This window comes from Panthera onca, chromosome A3 (assembly GCF_046562875.1).
Source record: "Panthera onca isolate mPanOnc1 chromosome A3, mPanOnc1 haplotype 2, whole genome shotgun sequence".
In the NCBI taxonomy this organism is placed as follows: Eukaryota; Metazoa; Chordata; class Mammalia; order Carnivora; family Felidae; genus Panthera; species Panthera onca.
In genome coordinates, this window is record NC_138341.1 from 79,372,218 (window position 1) to 79,391,105 (window position 18,888).

At 34.1% G+C, this 18,888-nt stretch overlaps 1 protein-coding gene across 2 annotated transcripts in view; it reads right to left on the minus strand.

The window, feature by feature from the left end:
• Positions 1–17,641: 17,641 nt before the first annotated feature.
• The window catches only part of TSGA10 (testis specific 10), a 159,086-nt gene continuing 157,839 nt past the window's right edge, over positions 17,642–18,888 (minus strand). For both annotated transcript variants that reach the window (XM_078444396.2, XM_078444393.2), the window contains exon 20: positions 17,642–17,961. In XM_078444396.2, coding sequence (XP_078300522.1) covers positions 17,937–17,961 — 25 coding nt within the window. In that variant the 3' untranslated portion in view covers positions 17,642–17,936. The remainder of the gene's footprint in view (positions 17,962–18,888) is intronic.

Below are 18,888 nucleotides of genomic sequence, written 5' to 3' on the forward strand. Positions count from 1 at the left end.
CAGGAAATCAACAAGGAAACAATGGCTTTGAATGACACACTGGACCGGATGGACTTAACAGATATATTCACAATATTTCATCCTAAACTAGCGAAATACAAATTCTTCTCAAGTGTACATGGAATTTTCTCCAGAACAGATCACATATTGGAACACATATCAGCCCTCAACAAGTACAAAAAGATTAGTATCATACTGTGCATATTTTCAGACCACCAGAAACTCAAAATCAACCACTAGAAAAAATTTGGAAAGATAGCAAATACTTGGAGACTGAAGAACATCCTACTAAAGAATGAATGGGCTAACCAAGAAGTTAAAGAGGAAATTAAAAAGTACATAGAAGCCAATGAAAATGATAACATAACAACCCAAAACCTCTGGGACACAGCAAAGGTGGTCATAAGAAGAAAATATATAGCAATCCAGGCCTTCCTAAAGACAGAAGAAAGGTCTCAGATACACACCCTAACATTACACCTTAAGAGCTGGAAAGAGCAGCAAATAAAACCCCAAACCAGCAGAAGACAGGAAATAAAAAAGATTAGAGCAGAAATCAATGCTATCTAAACAAACAAACAAAAAAAAAAAAAAAAAAAAAAAAAAAAGCCCACAAAAAACAATAAACAGTAGAAGAGATCAATGAAACCAGCAGCTGGTTCTTTGAAAGAATTCACAAAATTGATAACCCCCTAGCCAGTCTTATTCAAAAAGAAAAAGGAAAGGACCCAAATGAATAAACTCAAGAATGAAAGAGGAGAGATCACAACCAACACAGCAGAAATACAAACAATAATAAGAGAATATTGTGAGCAATTATACGCCATTAAATGGGCAATCTGGAAGAAATGGACAAATTCCTAGAAACATATAAACTACCAAAATTGAAACAGGAAGAAATAGAAAATTTTAACAGGCCCATAACCAGTAAAAAAATCAAATACTAATTCGATCAAAAATCCCTCCAAAAACAAGAGTCCAGGGCCAGATGGCTTTCCAGGGGAATTCTACCAAACATTTAAAGAAGAATTAACACTTATTCTTTTGAAGCTGTTCCAAAAAATAGAAATGGAAGGAAAACGTCAAAACTCATTCTATGAAGCCAGCATTATCTTGATTCCAAAACCAGACAAAGACCCCACTAAAAAGGAGAACTACAGACCAATTTCCCTGATGAACATGGATGCAAAAATCCTCAACAAGATACTAGCCAACTGGATCCAACAATACATTACAAGAATTATTCACCATGACCAAGTAGGATTTATAACTGGGATGCCGAGCTCATTCAATATCCACAAAACAATAAATGTGATATATCACATCAATAAAAGAAAGGACAAGAGCCACACGATCCTCTCAAGAGATGCAGCGAAAGCATTTCACAAAGTACAGCATCCTTTCTTGATAAAAACCCTCAAAAACGTAGGGATAGAAGGAGCATACCTTGAGATCATAAAAGCCATACATGAAAGACCCACCGCTAATATCATCCTCAATGGGGAAAAACTGATACCTTTCCCCTTAAAGTCAGGAACAGGTCAGGGATGTCCACTCTTGCCACTGTTATCTAACATAGTATTGGAAGTCTTAGCTTCAGCAATCTGACAACACAAAGGAATAAAAGGTATCCAAATCGACCAGGAGGAAGTCAAACTTTCACTCTTCACAAATGACATGACACTCTATGGAAAACCCAAAAGATTCCACCAAAAAACTGCTAAAATTGATCCTTGAATTCAGCAAAGTCACAGGATATAAAATCAATGTACAGATTTCGGTTGCATTCCTATACGACAATAATGAAGCAACAGAAAGAGAAATCAAGGAATTGATACCATTTACAATTGCACCAAAATCCATAAAATATCTAGGAATAAACCTAACCAAAGAGATGAATAATCTACACATGAAAAATATAGAAAGCTTATGAAAGAAATTGAAGAAGACACAAAAAAAAAGGAAAAATATTCCATGCTCCTGGATAGGAAGAACAAGTATTTCAAAATGTCAATACCACCCAAAGCAATCTATATATTCAATGCAATACCTATCAAAATAGCCCCAGCATTGTTCACAGAGCTAGAACAAAAATCCTAAAATTTGTATGGAACCAAAAAGGATCCCGAATAGTCAAAGAAATCTTGAAAAAGAAAACCAAAACTGGAGGCATCACAATCCTGGACTTCAAGCTGTATTACAAAGCTGTAATCATCAAGACAGTATGGTACGGGCACATAAACAGATACTCAGATCAATGGAACAGAGTAGAGAACCCAGAAATGGACCCACAAACATATGGCCAACTAATCTTTGACAAAGCAGGAAAAAATATCCAGTGGAATAAAGATAGTCTCTTCAGCAAGTGGTGCTGGGAAAACTGGACAGCGATATGCAGAACAATGAACCTGGGCCACTTTCTTACACCATACACAAAAATAAACTCAAAATGGATGAAAGACCTCAATGTAAGACAGGAAGCCTCAAAATCCTTGAGGAGAAAGCAGGCAAAAACCTCTTTGACCTTGGCCGCAGCAACTTCTTACCCAACATGTCTCCAGAGGCAAGGAAAACAAAAGCAAAAATGAACAATTGGGATCTCATCAAAATGAAAAGCTTCTGCACAGCAAAGGAAACAATCAGCAAAACTAAAAGGCAACCGACAGAATGGGAGAAGATATTTGCAAACGACATATCAGATAAAGGGTTAGTATCCAAAATCCATAAAGAACTTATGAAATTCAATGCCTCCAAAACAAATAATCCAGTGAAGAAATGGGCAAAAGACATGAACAAACACTTCTCCAAAAAAGGCATCCAGATGGCCAACCAACACATGAAAAAATGCTCAACATCACTCATCATCAGGAAAATACAAATCAAACCACATTGAGATACCACCTCACACCAGTCAGAATGGCTAACATTAACAACTCAGGCAACAACAGATGTTGGGAGGATGTGGAGAAAGAGAATCTCTTTTGCACTGCTAGTGGTAATGCAAGCTGGGGCAGCCACTCTGGAAAACAGTATGGAGGTTCCTCAAAAAATTAAAAATAGAACTACCCTACAGCCCAGCAACTGCACTACTAGGTATTTATCCAAGGGATACAGGTGTGCTGTTTCAAAGGGACACGTGCACCCCAATGTTTACAGCAGCACTATCAACAATAGCCCGAGTAAGGAAAGAGCCCAAATGTCCATCAACGGATGAATGGATAAAGATGATGTGGTATATATATGTGTATATATACATATATATATGTATATATACACATATATATATGTATATATATACATACAGTGGAGTATTACTTGGCCACCCAAAAGAATGAAATCTTGCCATTTGCAACTACGTGGATGGAACTAGAGGGTATTATGCTAAGCAAAACTAGTCAGTCAGAGAAAGGCAAATTTTGTATGACTTCACTCATATGAGGAATTTAAGATATAAAACATAAACATAAGGAAAGGAAGCAAAAATAATATAAAAACATGGAAGGGGAGAAAACATAAGACACTCTTAAATACAGACAACAAAAGAGGGTTGCTGGAGGGGTTGTGGGAGGGGGGATGGGCTAAATGGGTAAGGGGCATTAAGGAATCTACTCTTGAAATCATTGTTGCACTATATGCTAACTAACTTTGGATGTAAATTAAAAAATAAATAAATAAATTTAAAAAGAAAAAACAGTGTTGAGGGGGCAAAGACTACAAATTATGCCATACAAAATAAACCTATAACTCTGTTTTGGATAGAAGAAAGAAGAATGAAGAAAGAGGAAAGAAGGAGGAGGAGGAGGAGGAGGAGAAGGAGGAGAGGAAGAAGGAGAGGAAGAAGAGGAAGAGGAGGAAGAAGAAGGAGGAGGGGGAGGAGAAGGAGGAGAAGAAGAAGAGGAAGAAGGAGAAAATAATCAGAATACTGGTTATTTGGGAAGACAAGAATAGTGATTGAGATGGGGTGCCAAGATAAGTGCTGAGATACTTGATGTGCTCCATATCTTCACCCAGTAGTTCTATGGGTATTTGTGACAATTTAGTTCACTAAACTTTTGTATTGTGTACTTTTCTGTATGGTTGTAATACTTAACAATAAAAAGTACCTTCTATGAAGTATTGCTAAGTACTATTATTAGTAGTATTCATGATTAAATTTTTCTAATAACAAAACACAGAAAACTGAGATCAAATATTTCTTCTCTCATCCCTATGGGTGATTTTTCTCAAGGTCACCTTTGAGGAATTTAAGATACAAAACATGAACATAAGAAAAGGAAGCAAAAATATCTGGCATATCAGATGTCAGGTCTGTGATCCTATGAGATCATGGTCACAAAGACATTGTTTGCCAGAAAAAGAAAAATTCCTACTTCCCAGTGTAGAATTCAGAGAAGTCTGTTTTATTTTGCCCCAGATAGCTTTAAAACAATGAGCATTAATACACAAGAAGATAGTGCAAAGAAGCACCCGAGGGACAATAGTCTGCCTTGTTTGGTTTTGATGATCTTTGGAAACTCCTCAAATAGATGATTTTTATTCATTCTGTCTCATCAAGAACTACCCTATATAAACCTGCCATTCATTGCTATAAAGGGAGATACTATTCTATTATTTCATGTACAAATTACCCACTTAGCCCAGTGAAGATGTTTGTTTCAAAACCTTTGAAAGTTAACCTATTGTTAGATGGGAGCTTGTTGAAAATCTGAAGTCATTTATCTTTTCATCTACTTGCTAAAAATCCTTGTCTCTGAACAACTCAAATTTCACAAATAACTGAGGTTTGTAGGTAAGCAGAGGGACCTGAAAGATGTCATACTGGGGATGCAATAGCAGATCAGTTACAGCAGTAGCTATAATTCAATCAAGGTACAAAATTGAAGAAAAAAAGCTCTTCCCCTTTTTCTAGAGCAAGTGTAAAATTCTGATCACAAATATAGTTTAGAACTTCTAACACAGAAAACTTTTGCAATAGGAAATTGAAAGTTCTGGGTTTATGTGGACATATTGTATATACATATACACTTATGTGGGTTTATACATAAACCCAGAACTTTCAGTCACCTATTATAAAAAGTTTTTACCAGTCTGTGTGGTTGTTACTAAGTGGCGTTTTTCTTTAAGGCATTCAATATGGCTTTCCTCTAAAAGAGGTAATCAGGCCTCACATTAATGCCTACAAAATCCAGAATTAATTGGCTTCTTCAAAATAGAAGTCCTGAAAATATTCACATTTTTTCATCATGGGTTAACTTCATTACCAAATTTTAACAACTCCAGGATGCTGAGGAAGTTTTCTTGAATTGTTTCTTGCTTGTGATCACCTTCTTCAGTTTGCCTTTCACTCACTTTTGCAAAGATCTGCTGTCTGCTTTTTTCTGAAGAAATGATTATGGAAATCATTACATAGACTCACTAAAGCTACGTTTTGTTTAGTTAGAAATGTTTAGAAAGTGGAGATAAGTGACCATGTTTCAAAAATGTAAATGCAATTGAAGAGAATCCCTCTGTAGAGCAGAGTCTATATTGCCAATGGATAGGCATGTACTTTACCAGCCATTTGGCACATGTATGGGAAACATGTTAAGACTGCATGCACTGGAGTGCAATTTCAGTGAGTTCCTGGAGTTACGGAAAAGTACTGAGAGAAACCCTTTCCCCAATAAATGTAAAAAAAATAGGTTTCACTCATGTGCTCAATCAACAAATATTTATTGGACATCTATTAAATGAAAGCCACTGGTGCATAAGGCTAAATTGGTGAAAAGTGTTGCAGTAGTCCAGTGAAAGAAAAATAGGAAGAGCTATACAAAATTAATACCAAATTAAGCTTATACTTAAAAACAGATAACATTTTCCTTTGCAATATATACAAATATCAAATCATAATGTATACCTGAAACTAATATAACGCCATGTCAATTCTATCTACAAAAAAACCATTTTCCTTTGAAAATAGCAGAAACAAGATACCCATGAGACATGTTCTTGATTCTCTCCATTACTGTCATCAGAAGTAAAGCAAACTGTAGGCCTATTTCTCTAGAGGTCATTATCTTGAAGTACAGATAGTCACAGATGAAGTTAATTACCTGTCCTTGCACTAGGCTTACTTCAAATTATCTTGACTTTGATGGAAACCATTAAAGAAACTCATCCTTTAATAACAATTCTTGAGATTCCACGGCCTTTTAAGAAAACTGAGGAAGTAGAAGACATTTCTTTTTTTTAATGCTTATTTTTGAGACAGACAGAGAGAGAGAGAGAGAGAGAGAAGGAGCAAGCAAGCATGAGCAGGGAAGGGGCAGAGAGAGACAGAGACATGGAATCCAAAGGAAGCTCCAGGCTCTGAACTGTCAGCACAGAGCCCGATGCAGGGCCTGAATTCATGAGCAGTGAGATCATGACCTGAGCCAAAGTCAGATACACAACGACTGAGCCACCCAAGCACCCCAGGAGACATCTCTATCACATTGAAGAGTTGGAAGACTTCTATTTCAGAATACTGCAAAATAGTATCTCTATTATGTAGGATGCTATAGCCTAAGGGATGATGCAAATGCATTAATAATTACTATAATGTGTGTATTATACTGAGATAAAACTGGTTTAAATATAGCTCAACAAAATACATTTAAGTAGGTAGCAACCAGAAGATGGATTTTTTTCCTTAAATCATTAAAACAGGACACCATATTTGTCATACCTAAATAGATACCATCTCAGTGTTACCATACACATAATTAACATTACCTCAAAAAGTGAAATAAACATAAAATAATAATTCTTAATTTCCTGAGGGACAAAAATGAGATATTTATAAATTTCACTTTTTCTTGTTTATGAAATTTGGTCTTCATTTTACTAAATGTACAGATATAAGCTATAAAATTTCCTCTATGTATAGCAACAAAAATTTAAAACACAAAAAGCTTCTGCACAGAAAAGGAAACCTTTAACAGAATAAAAAGGCAACCTACCAAATGGAAAAAGGCAACCTGGCCCAAATACAATATTGGCAGAGGATCTGAATAGATATTTTACCAAAGAAGGCATACACATGGCCAATAGCTGCATAAAAAGGTGCTCAACATCACTAATCATGAGGGAATTGCAAATCAAAACCAAAATGAAATATCTGCCCACCTCAACTAAAAGTAATAAAGATGCACTCTCTAACCACATTCCAAAGAAATTACAAACTATCATCCATGAATTTGGGTATGCAATCTGAAGGCCAAAAAGAAAAAAAAAATGAAGAAAAATGAACAGAGTGTCAGAGAAATGTAAGACACTATTAAACTCAGCAATATACATGTACTGGGAATACAGAGAACAGGAGAGAAAGAAGCAGGAAATATACCTCCAGAAATAATGGCTGAAAAGTCACAAATTTGACATAATATTAACCTACACATCTAACAAGCACAACAAACTGCAAGTAGGATAAACACAAAAATATCAATACCCAGACATATCATACTCAAGATGTTGAAACTAAAAACAAAACAAAACAAAAAATTTGAAAGGAGCAAGAGAAAAACCACTCAGTATGTATCTTAATAAGATTAACAGCTGACTTCTCAACTATTCTAAGAGAATTCCAAAAGACTGACAGCTGATTTATCATGAGAAACAATACAGGCCAGAAAGCAGTAGGATGACATGCAAAATGCCAGGCAAAATAACTTGTCATTCAAGATTTCTATACCCAGCAAAACTATCTCTCAGAAATAGAAGTGAAATAAAGACATTCCAGTTAACCCCAGAATATAACAAGTGTTGGTAAGGCCATAAAGAAATTGGAACCTTTTGCTTTTGGGGGGAATATAAGATGGTTCAGCAGCTAGAGAAAGCATTATGGCAGCTCCTCAATAAATTGAAAGTAGAATATCATATGATCTAGTAATTCCACTTTTATGTATGTTCACAAAAGACTTGAAAGGAGGGTTTCAAAGAGATATTTGTACACACATGTTCATAGCAGCATTATTCCCAACAGCCGAAAGACAGAAGCAATGCAAACGTCCATCAATGGATAAATGGATAAACAAAATTTGGTATATACATACAATGGACTATTATCCAACCTTAAAAAGAAGAAAATTCTGACACAGACTACAACATATATGAATCTTCAGGACATTATGCTAAGTAAATAAGCCAGGTACAAAGGGACGAATATTGCATAATTCAGCTTATACAAAGTATCTAGGGTAATCAAATTCAGAGAGACAAAAAGTTTAATGGTAGTCATCAAGGGCTGGAGAAAGGGGGAATGGGGAATTATTGTTTAATGTGCACAGAGTTTCAGTTTTACAAAATGAAGAGTTCTGAAGATGATAGTGATGGCTGCACAACAATATGAAAGTATTTAATACCACTGAACTGTACATTTAAAATGGGTAAGACATTAAATATTGTTATCTGTATTTTATCACAATTTTAAAAATAAATAATTTTTATGAACAATTATATAAAACAATATGTATATAATTATACTAATGGGCCTATATAGAAATGTAATTCATTTGACAGCAACATCACAAGGGGGATTTGTGGTAACAGAACTATATTGGCATAAGGAAATAAAACCAGTTGGTAATTTGAATTCACAAGAAGAAATGAAGAACTAAAAATGGCAAATAAGAAGGCAAATATATTTTTTAACTCTCTCTGTATACTTATTCTCTCTTTTCTTCTCTAAGCTTTTTAAAAAATATAAAATTACATGAAGTACCTGTAACAGTGTAATATTGCATTTTATAAATAAATAAAATATATATCTTATACTTATTATTTATATACACACATACAGACAAAAGGGAGAGAATAGAGCTATATAGGAGTAACATTTTCATATATCATTGTAATTAAGTTAATAAAGATATGAAGTAGTTTCCAATAAGTTAAGATCTACATTATAATGTATAGAACAATCACTAAGGAAATAACTCAAAATTAGGGCTAAAAAGTCACTACATCAATTAAAATGTTATATTAGAAAATATTCACTTAATACAAAAGAAGACACTAAAATGGCAACAGAAAAAGAAGACATGAGATGTATAGAAAACAAAAAGTTAAGCAGTAGGGGTAAATCTAACCATACCAATAATAACATTAAATGTGAATGTTAAACAATCTAATCAAAAGGCAGTGATAGACCAGGCCGGGGGGTGGGGGGGTGTAAACAAGATCCAACTATATGTTGTCTACAAAATATACATTTTAGATTCAAAGATAGAATGAAAGTAAAAGGAAAGTAAAAGTAAAAGGACACTTTTTCATGAAAAAAAAAGGAGCAAAATAGGAATAAAAGGGAACTTCCTCAATGTGACAAAGGGCACTTATGACAAACCCACAGCTAACAACACTTACTGTGACTACATACTGTTACTCTTAAATCCGGAACAAAACAAGGATATCTTCTCTCATCACTTGTATTCAACATTTTACTGAAGATTCTAACCAGGGAAACAGACTAAAAAACAAAACAAAACAAATAAAACAAACAAACAAAAAACTTCCATATTGAAAAGGAAGAAGTAAAACTCTATTTGCAGATGACATGATATTATATCCAGAAAGTCCTAAGGAGTGCACTAAAAACATTTTAGATCAAAAGTTCAGCAAGGTTGCAGGATTTAAGATCATTATATAAATATCAGTTATATTTCTATATAATAGCAATACATAATCTGAAAATAAGATTTAAAAATAACTGAACAATAGCATATAAAAGAATAAAACACTTTGAAATAAATTTATCAAAACAGATGCAATGAAAACTATAAAATATTATCTAAAGAAATCAAAAAAGACCTAAATAAATAAAAACATATCCCATATCACACATTCATGGGTCAGAAGACTCAATATTGTTAAGAAGGCTATATTCCCTGAATTAGTCTGAATAGATTCAGTGCACTTCCAATCAAAACCAGCTGCCTTTTTGTAGACATTGACAAATGGATCCTAAATTCATATAGAAATGCAAGCCACTCAGAGTAGCTAAATGTTTTATTGTTTATATTGAAAAAGAAAAACAAAGTTGAAGGAAACCATACTTCCTGGTTTCAAAATTTACTACGAAGTTGTAGTAATCAAGATAGACTGGTACTGGCGTAAACAGAGACATGTAGGTCAATAGAACAGAACTGAGAGTCCACAAATAAACTCATATTTATGGCCAGTTTATTTTCAACAAGGAATCCAAGTCAATTTGCTGTTTGGAAAACACATTGGAAGTTCCTAAAAATATTACTATATGACCCAGGAAATTCACTCCTAGGTACATTTAGAAAAGATATATCCATACAAAGACTTGTATGTAAATGGTTATTCATAATAGCCAAAAGGTGGAAAGAATCCAAATGCTCATCAGCCTCTAAATGGATAAATAAGATGCAGTGTATCCATATAATGCAATATAATTTACTATAAAATGAAGTACCAATACCTGTTATAAAATAGAAACCCCTTGAAAACATTATGTTACATTAAAGAAGCCAGTCACAAAAGACCACATGTTGTATGGTTCTTTTTATGTGAAATGGCCAGAATAGGCAAAGAAGAGAAACAGAATATGATTAGTGGTTGCCTAAGGTAAGGGGTTGAGTGTGTAGAGGGGAATGGAGGGTGAGTGGCTAAGGGGTATGTTTTTTCTTTTGGAATGACAAAAATTTTCTAAAATTAGACTGTGGTGGGGGCGCCTGGGTGGCTTGGTCGGTTAAGCGTCTGACTTCAGCTCAGGTCATGATCTCACGGTCTGTGAGTTCAAGCCCGGCGTAGGGCTCTGTGCTGACCGCTCAGAGCCTGGAGCCTGTTTCAGATTCTGTGTCTCCGTCTCTCTCTGACCCTCCCCTGTTCATGCTCTGTCTCTCTCTGTCTCAAAAATAAATAAACGTTAAAAAAAATTAAAATTAGACTGTGGTGATGGTTGCACAACTCTGTGAATATACTAAAAACCATTGAGTTAAATACTTTAAATAGGTGAATTATAGGCATGTGAATTATATCTCAATAAAGCCATTAAAAGGAAGACAGAGAGAGGGAAGAACTGGAGTTTTGACTCAAAGGAAATGTTTTGAGGGACAGGAACAAAATGTATATATTCTTATTACCAGAGAACACCATAAATAGGCCCCAATGTGTACAAGTAAGGGAAAGAACATTTATGAAGTACATGAAGATAATGAAATAGAGTGCTGTAAAGCTATAAAAGATATAAATGTACTTTATTTCTCTAGAACATTAGAATAATGTAGGTTGTTTTGGAAAACTAGTTTTAGTATGCTAATAAATTCAGTTATCTTGTTCAAAATTTAGAGATCTTTTAATCATCTTAGCATTCATAAATAACCACTTACATTTTCAGTATGGTGAGAGATGAAAAAAACTTAAAAACTGAGTCCAAATATATCTGATGAAACAAAGCAAAAACACATAAAGTGGGGACACAGTTAAATATACTTTCATCCATTCAACATACATATAAAGACTACCTGTCATGTATGTATGAAGGAGAAGTCTGGGGATAAAGATATAATTGGGTAAAAATATATTCTTTCACCTCAAAATATCCAAAGTCTATTAGAAAACGAGTACATGAACACAAATATGTGTAATACAAGGCATTGCATGATACATGCCTAAAAAGGTAAGCATTTTAGTAGGATGTCAGTGAAGAGTAAAATAATTGAGAGCTGATGGGGTTAGAGAAGACTTCAAAAGCCTTCTAACTATTGACCCATCTTTCGTCTTCTCTTATAAACCAAAAGAATAGAAAAAGTTAATCTTTATGCATTTTTGTTTTGATTTTAATCAATATTATAAAAGATTCAAACAGTTCTTCAAGGTTAGTAAGTCTTCAGCCAGCCTCATTCTCACCTCTACATTTCTCCCTCCAAAAAACAATCATTTTTACCTCTTTAGCTGATTGCTTAGGTATCCTTATCATTAAATAACATACTTATATTGCTATTTCTTGATTTTTCAGTTTTAGGCATATCTATTGACTTATCACTATGAAAGAAGAAAATGTAGCTTTAGTTCCTTCTCAGCCTTTTATCACACGTTGCTTCTTTCCCATTCCTTCATCCTCTCATTAATTAATTTTATAATTTTTCTTAGATTTATATTCAGTGTTCACATTGTTATGACTGTGAAGTAGTATTTACAACTAAGCCATCTGGTAAGCTATAGTTAATCTTTCTCTTCCTGAACTACTTTTTGTTTCCCCTACCTTGTTTTTCATTTGTTTGATCTCATATTGCATACCTGCTGAGAACTACCAAATCTTTTCCTCTAGCCAAGTTTTCTCTCTTGAGTCTCAAACCTATAGATTTCTTTATTAATTCAACAAATAATAAAAACATCTACTGACCACCTACTATATTGTCTGACATTATACTGAGACATATTAAGACTCGAGATATATTATTATCTCAGTTAATCCACATAACTATCTTAAGTTGGGTACTATTATAAACATATCTTTTACAAATAAGGGAAATAAAGTTTAGAGAGCTTAAGTTTAACTTACCCAAGTACACAGCTAGTAAGTGGAGACATGATGTAAAGTCAAGCAGTGGGGGTCTAGAACCTATGATCTTAACTACCTATACTCTATATTCTTTCAGTAAAATATATATTAGCTGGAAGCCACCATAAGTCTAGCATAGTCTGTACCATGATAAATAAATCAGACTATTCTCCTTGCCTTCATGGAGCTCACAGTCTTAGCAGGTATAACATACAAAGAAGACCACACAATAAGAATGCAATGGAGCACAAAGGATAAGTAAAATTAATAACAAATAGAAGTTAGACAAGAAATCCAGTTAGACTTTCATTTTCTAAAGCAACTATTTGATAAGCACATATTATGTGCCAGGCACTATGATAGGTGCTGTGGACACAATGTTAAACTAAACAAGAATTTTCCAGGCTGAGGGGGGAAATGGGAGAGAAAGAAAATGAGCAATCCAGGCAGAGGAAAGAGCATGTGCAAAGGTCAAGAGATAAAAAAGCGTAAACAGTTCCAAGTGCTGAAAGTAATTCAGAGTAATATATCAGTGTAGGGTAGAAAGAGTGAGATATGACATTCAAGAGATTAAAAAAAGAAGAACCAAATCAGAGAGACCTATGAAGGCAATGTTAAAGAACTTGGACTTTAGTCTAAAGGCAAATCTGGTACTCATCAGGTATATGTGTGGAGAGGAATGTGATTGTATTTGTGTTTTAAAACTATTTCTTTGATGACAGTGTGGAGAATGGATTAAATGGAAGTATGGCTGAAACAAGAGAGATTAAATTAGGAAGCTGTTCCATTATTCTAGACTTAGAGTTTATTATGGTCTGAATTACAGTGAGAAGAGAGAAAAGTAGATTTATTCCAAAGATATTTAGGAGACAGACTTGCTAGGAATTGAGGATAATTCATTCCTTTATTTGTTCCAGAATTTACAGAATACCTAGTATGTGTCAAACATTGTGCTACACCCTAGCAGATATAGTGGTGAAGGTAGATACCATCCCTTGCCTTGATGTATCTTATAGTACAGAAGGAAAGACAGATATTAGACAAATAATTATACAATTAATTACAACTGTCCTTTAAAGGACAGTTAAAGGAGAAAAGGAGAAATATTGGATGTTTTTACAGGAGAATCTGAGCCAGTTAGACCAATGTTAGGAGTCAGAGAAACCTTGAGGAAACGACTTTTTTATTGTGGTAAATACATTTAATATTTACCATTTTAACCATTTAAAATTGTACAATTCAGTGGCATTAAGTACATTTACAATGTTGTGCAACCATTACCATTATCTGTTCTAAAACTTGTTTATCACCTTAAACAGAAACCCTGTACCCACAAAGCAGTCCTTCCCCATTGTCCTTTGACAGTCACTAATCTGCTGTCTCTCTGGATTTGCCTATTGTGGATATTTCATATGAATGAAATCTTAAAATATGTAGTTTTATGTCTGGATTCTTTTACTTAGTTTTCAAGGGCTATCCATGTTGTACCATGTATGAGTAATTCATTCATATTTATGGCTGAGTAATATTCTATTGTAGGGATACATCACATTCTGTTTATTCATTCATCAGTTGGACATTTGGGTTGTTTCCATCTTTTGCTAATTGTGAATTAGAGCTGCTATAAATATTCATGCACAAATTTTTGTTTGAATACTTTTTTAATTCTTTGGATACATACCTAGGAGTTGAATTGCTCGGTCATATGGTAGTTCTATGTTGAATTTATTGAGGAACTGTCAAACTGTTTTCCACAGTGGCTGTACCACTTTATATTTCCACCATCAATGAGTTTCAATTTCTCCACATTCTAACTGATATTGGTTATTGTCTATCTTTTCTATATAGCCATCATAGTGCATGTGAAGTGATTTGTTTTGTAGTTTTAATTTCCATTTTCCTAATTACTAATGAGGTTGAGTATCTTTTTTCATCTACATATTGACTTTACCTTCTTTGGAGAAATGCCTATTCAAGTCCTTTGCCCATTTTTAAATTGAGTTTTTTTTGTTGTTAGGTTGTAAAAATTGTTTATTTTTCTGGATACTAACACCCTTATCAGATACATGATTTGCAAATATTTTCTCCTATTATTTGGGTTATCTTTCACTTTCTTTTTTTTTTTTTTAATGTTTATTTACTTTTTAGAGACAGAGACAGAGAGAGAGAGAAAGAGAGAGAGAGAGAGAGAGAGCACTAGCCAGGAAGGGGCAAAGAGAGAGGGAGACACAGAATCTGAAACAGGCTCCAAGCTCTGAGTTGTCAACACAGAGCCTGACATGGGACTTGAATACACAAACAGTGAGATCATGACCTGAGCCAAAGTCGGATGCTTAACCTACTGAGCCACCCAGGTGTGCTCTTTCACTTTCTTGATAGTGTCTTTTGATGCACAAATATTTTTAATTCTGATGAAGTCCAATTTATCTATTCATGTTGTTGGTTGTCATTTAAGTCATATGTAAAAAACCATTGCAAAATCCAAGTTTGTGAAGATTTGCCTCTATGTTTTCCTCAAAGAGTTTTATAGTTTTAGCACTTGTATTTAGATATATAACCCATTTTGAGTTGATTTTTGCATGTGGTGTGTAAGGGTCTAACTTCATTCTTTTGCCTGTGGTTATCCAGTTGTCCCAACATCACTACTGAAGAGACTGTTCTTTCTCCATTGAATGGTCTTGGCACCTTCGTCAAAAATCAATGTATGGGTTTATTTCTGGACTTTCAATTCTATTCCATTCATCCATATGTCTATCCTTATGCTGGTACTACACTATTTTGATTACTGCAGCTTTGTAGTAACTTTTTGTAACCAGAAAATGTGTATCCTCCAACTTTGTTCTTCTGTTTCAAGATTGTTTAGGCTATTCTGAGTCCCTTGCAATTCCATATAAATTTTAGGATTGGCTTTTCCATTTCTGCAAAAAAACCCCTCCATTGGTATTTTGATAAGAATTATGTTTAATCTGAAGATGGTTTGGGAGAATATTGCCATCTTAACAATATTAAGCCTTCTAATCTAGGATTATGAGATGTCTTTTCACTTATTTATGTCTTCTTTAATTTCTTTCAGCAGTATTGTGTAGTAGCAATTAATATTTAAGTTGAGTGAATGTGGAATGAGAGGGGAAGGGACTGACCTGAGGTGGCATGTGGGCTCCGGGCTCAGGAATCTGACATGGTACCTGGTGACACTCTACCAGGGGAAACAATGGCAGAGAATGCAAGGGGGAGACATTGCTGGAACTTAGTTTAGGGGCATTAAGACCCAGCACCTATGAGATATTTAACTCAAAGCGTTAACAATCTTCTTTCAAAACACCCTTACTTCAGCAAGAGTGGATGTTTTGTATTGAAAATGACATTTCAAAGCTGAGAGCTCTTTTTCAGATTTCTTTATCATCAAGAAAAGAATATGTCTGTATAGTTTTTGCATTGTGTATTTTATTGCTTTAGACAGTCTCTACCATATCAATTGGCTGTTATGTACTTATCTCAAGTGGTTTGAATCTCATTCAAAAGGATATGTGTTCTTAAAATATTACCATAAGAAAAAATCCTTTCTTTGAGTTTTAACAAAGAATATAGTTGCTGTTTCCCAAACTTTGGATAATGTTTACCCCATTATATTCACTATATAATTTTCCTTTAAATATTCTGTAATTAATGGGACAAGTTAACTACAGTATACTTCTAATCAAGTATGAAAATATTTTCTCTCATACTTCATTCCTACTCTCTCATGTTCCCCTCCCCACATACTGCCCTCCACATACAACATATATTAAGTGCAAATGACAGGCGACACTCAGCTCCTTGTCAGCTTTTCTAGAAGGTACATAAACTAAAATTAATGTTGTGGTAACCTAGTGCTTAGGTCATTGCATCACCTGGTAAACGTTAATTTTTACATTTATCAGCATATTAATATTAGCAAGAACAACTTTTTATGTATTATTCTCTAAAATGTTTATAAAAGGGCATCTTATTTTTTTTAAGTTTATTTATTTTGAGAGAGTGACAGAACACGTGAGAGGGGGATAGGCAGAGAGAGAGTGCGAGCGAGAGAGAGAGAATCCCAAGCAGTCTCTGCACTGCCAGAGAAGAACCCGATGTGGGGCTCAAACCCATGAACTGTGAGATCATGACCCCAGCTTAAGTTGAGAGCGGGATGCTTAACTGACTAAGCCACCCACGCTCCCCAAAAGGGCATCTTATTTTAAATTATTCAATTTTTAAAACCAATCTATAATGATTGTCTTGAACTAGATGAATAAACCTCAAAGTTTTCAAAAATCAAACTAAAATGAATATGTAGCATGAATTTATAGTAAAATATCACTGTGCTAATTATTAGACAAGACCTAGATCAGGACACTATCCTACTGCAATGATACTGCATAGTTGCTATATAAAATGAGAAATTGTCTACTTCATAAGACTATTATTAATGATAGGACTTAGGGTTTTTTTTTTATTAAAATGGCAAGAATACAAATAGCTTATATCAAATGTAAAATACAGTACTGTCCAGGCTTTAATATCAACATGAAGCCAAAGCCTATGGAGAGAAAAGATGAGATTTAGGAGATTTTAGGAGAAATAGGAAAATATCATTAAACTTATTACTCTACATTATAGACACCTGCCATAGGCAAAAAAATAAAAAATAAATAAAATGGCAATTAAGTTGATTGCAGTACTTTAATGTTTTAAAGAAAACTTATTAAAACACACATTTTTTAAAAATCTTACATTCTTGACAAATATAGCATCACCTACCTTTCTAAAAATAGTAGAGATAAACACAATTGCAGAAAATGTATGTTAATTAGTGGTACAATACTATGGATTTTAAAACTGACACACTCCTACTATCTGCTGCTTTGAAATCAGATTATGGCCTGGAATTTATGTCAGGTTGGTTCCAAAATGGAATATTGGGTCCCAGGCCAGTATTGGTAAACTGTGCCTATTTTGGCACAACTTCACCAGCCATGAAAGCACAAATCACAAAGAAAAAATTTAACCAACCAATTATTTGAGATATCAAGAAAGGAAAGGAAATCAGTTTTGTAAAAACACTTTTCCCTCTTTTTATAAGCTTCTTTATTTACTCCGGATAGTTAACATGACAGTGTTCAATAGTGAAGTAAGCAGATTTTACACTCACTATTACTGCATGGATAGAAAGAGCCATATGCATTTTTGTTTCTATACATCATTTTGGACCACCGCGATATGGCACATGAGAACACAGATTCAGAGGCACAAAGTTAATAAATACATTTAACATTGTCAAGCATTCAAAAGATAAATGCAATCATATAGCAAAAAAAACGTTTGTAACTTTGACCTTTCCCAAGGATGTGAAGAATCTTTTCGCATGTCAGAAATCTCTATAGCAAAGATTCCTATGAAAGAGAAAAAAATTATGCAGATTAATATTTTTAACTCAATGATTTCACCCATGTATAAAAAATGTATTCTAACATTACTTTGGCAATTCTTAAGGTTTTTTTTTCCCCAGCCTCTGTGAAGGAAAACATATACAATGTATTTTTTTCATTCAGCTTTCGCAAACTGTGGTACATCGCTATCATGGAATAATATTCAACAATAAAAAGAAATGAACTATTGATAAATACAACAACTTGGATCGATCTCATGGGCATTGTGCTAAATGAAAAAACCCAATCTCAAAAAGTTACATACTGTGTGTAATTCCATTTATATAACATTATCAAAATGACAGAATTAAAGATATAGAAAACAAATTAGTGTTTGTCAGGGCGGAGAAGGGGAGGCTTGTGACCGTAAAAAGGTATCATAAGGGAGCAAGTTCCTTGGTGCTGATAGAGAATATAGTACAGTATGTTGCTTGTAATTGTGGTATATGTATGGTGTGTAAAAAAACCGTGCACACACATACATATGAGTGCATGTAAAAATGAATGAAATCTAAAAGGCCTATGGACTAATTAATTATATTGTACCAATATCAATTTCCTGGTTTGTAAGATATTGCCATTAGGGATGCTGGGAAGAAGGATTATCTGTACTATTTTTGCAACTATGTGTGAGACTGTAGTCATTTCAAAATAGTGTAACAAAGCAAACAAAACTGTGACATAAACATACAAGGAAATACAACTCAGCAGTTAAAAGGAACATACGACAACATCTGATCCACACAATAATCTGGATAAATCTCTAATATATGATTCTGAGTAAAAGCCATTGGAAGCTACATACATGATTTTATTTATATGATAACACTGAAAAGGCAAAACTATAGGGATAGGAGAGAGATCAGTGGTTGGGGAAAGTAAATGAAGTAC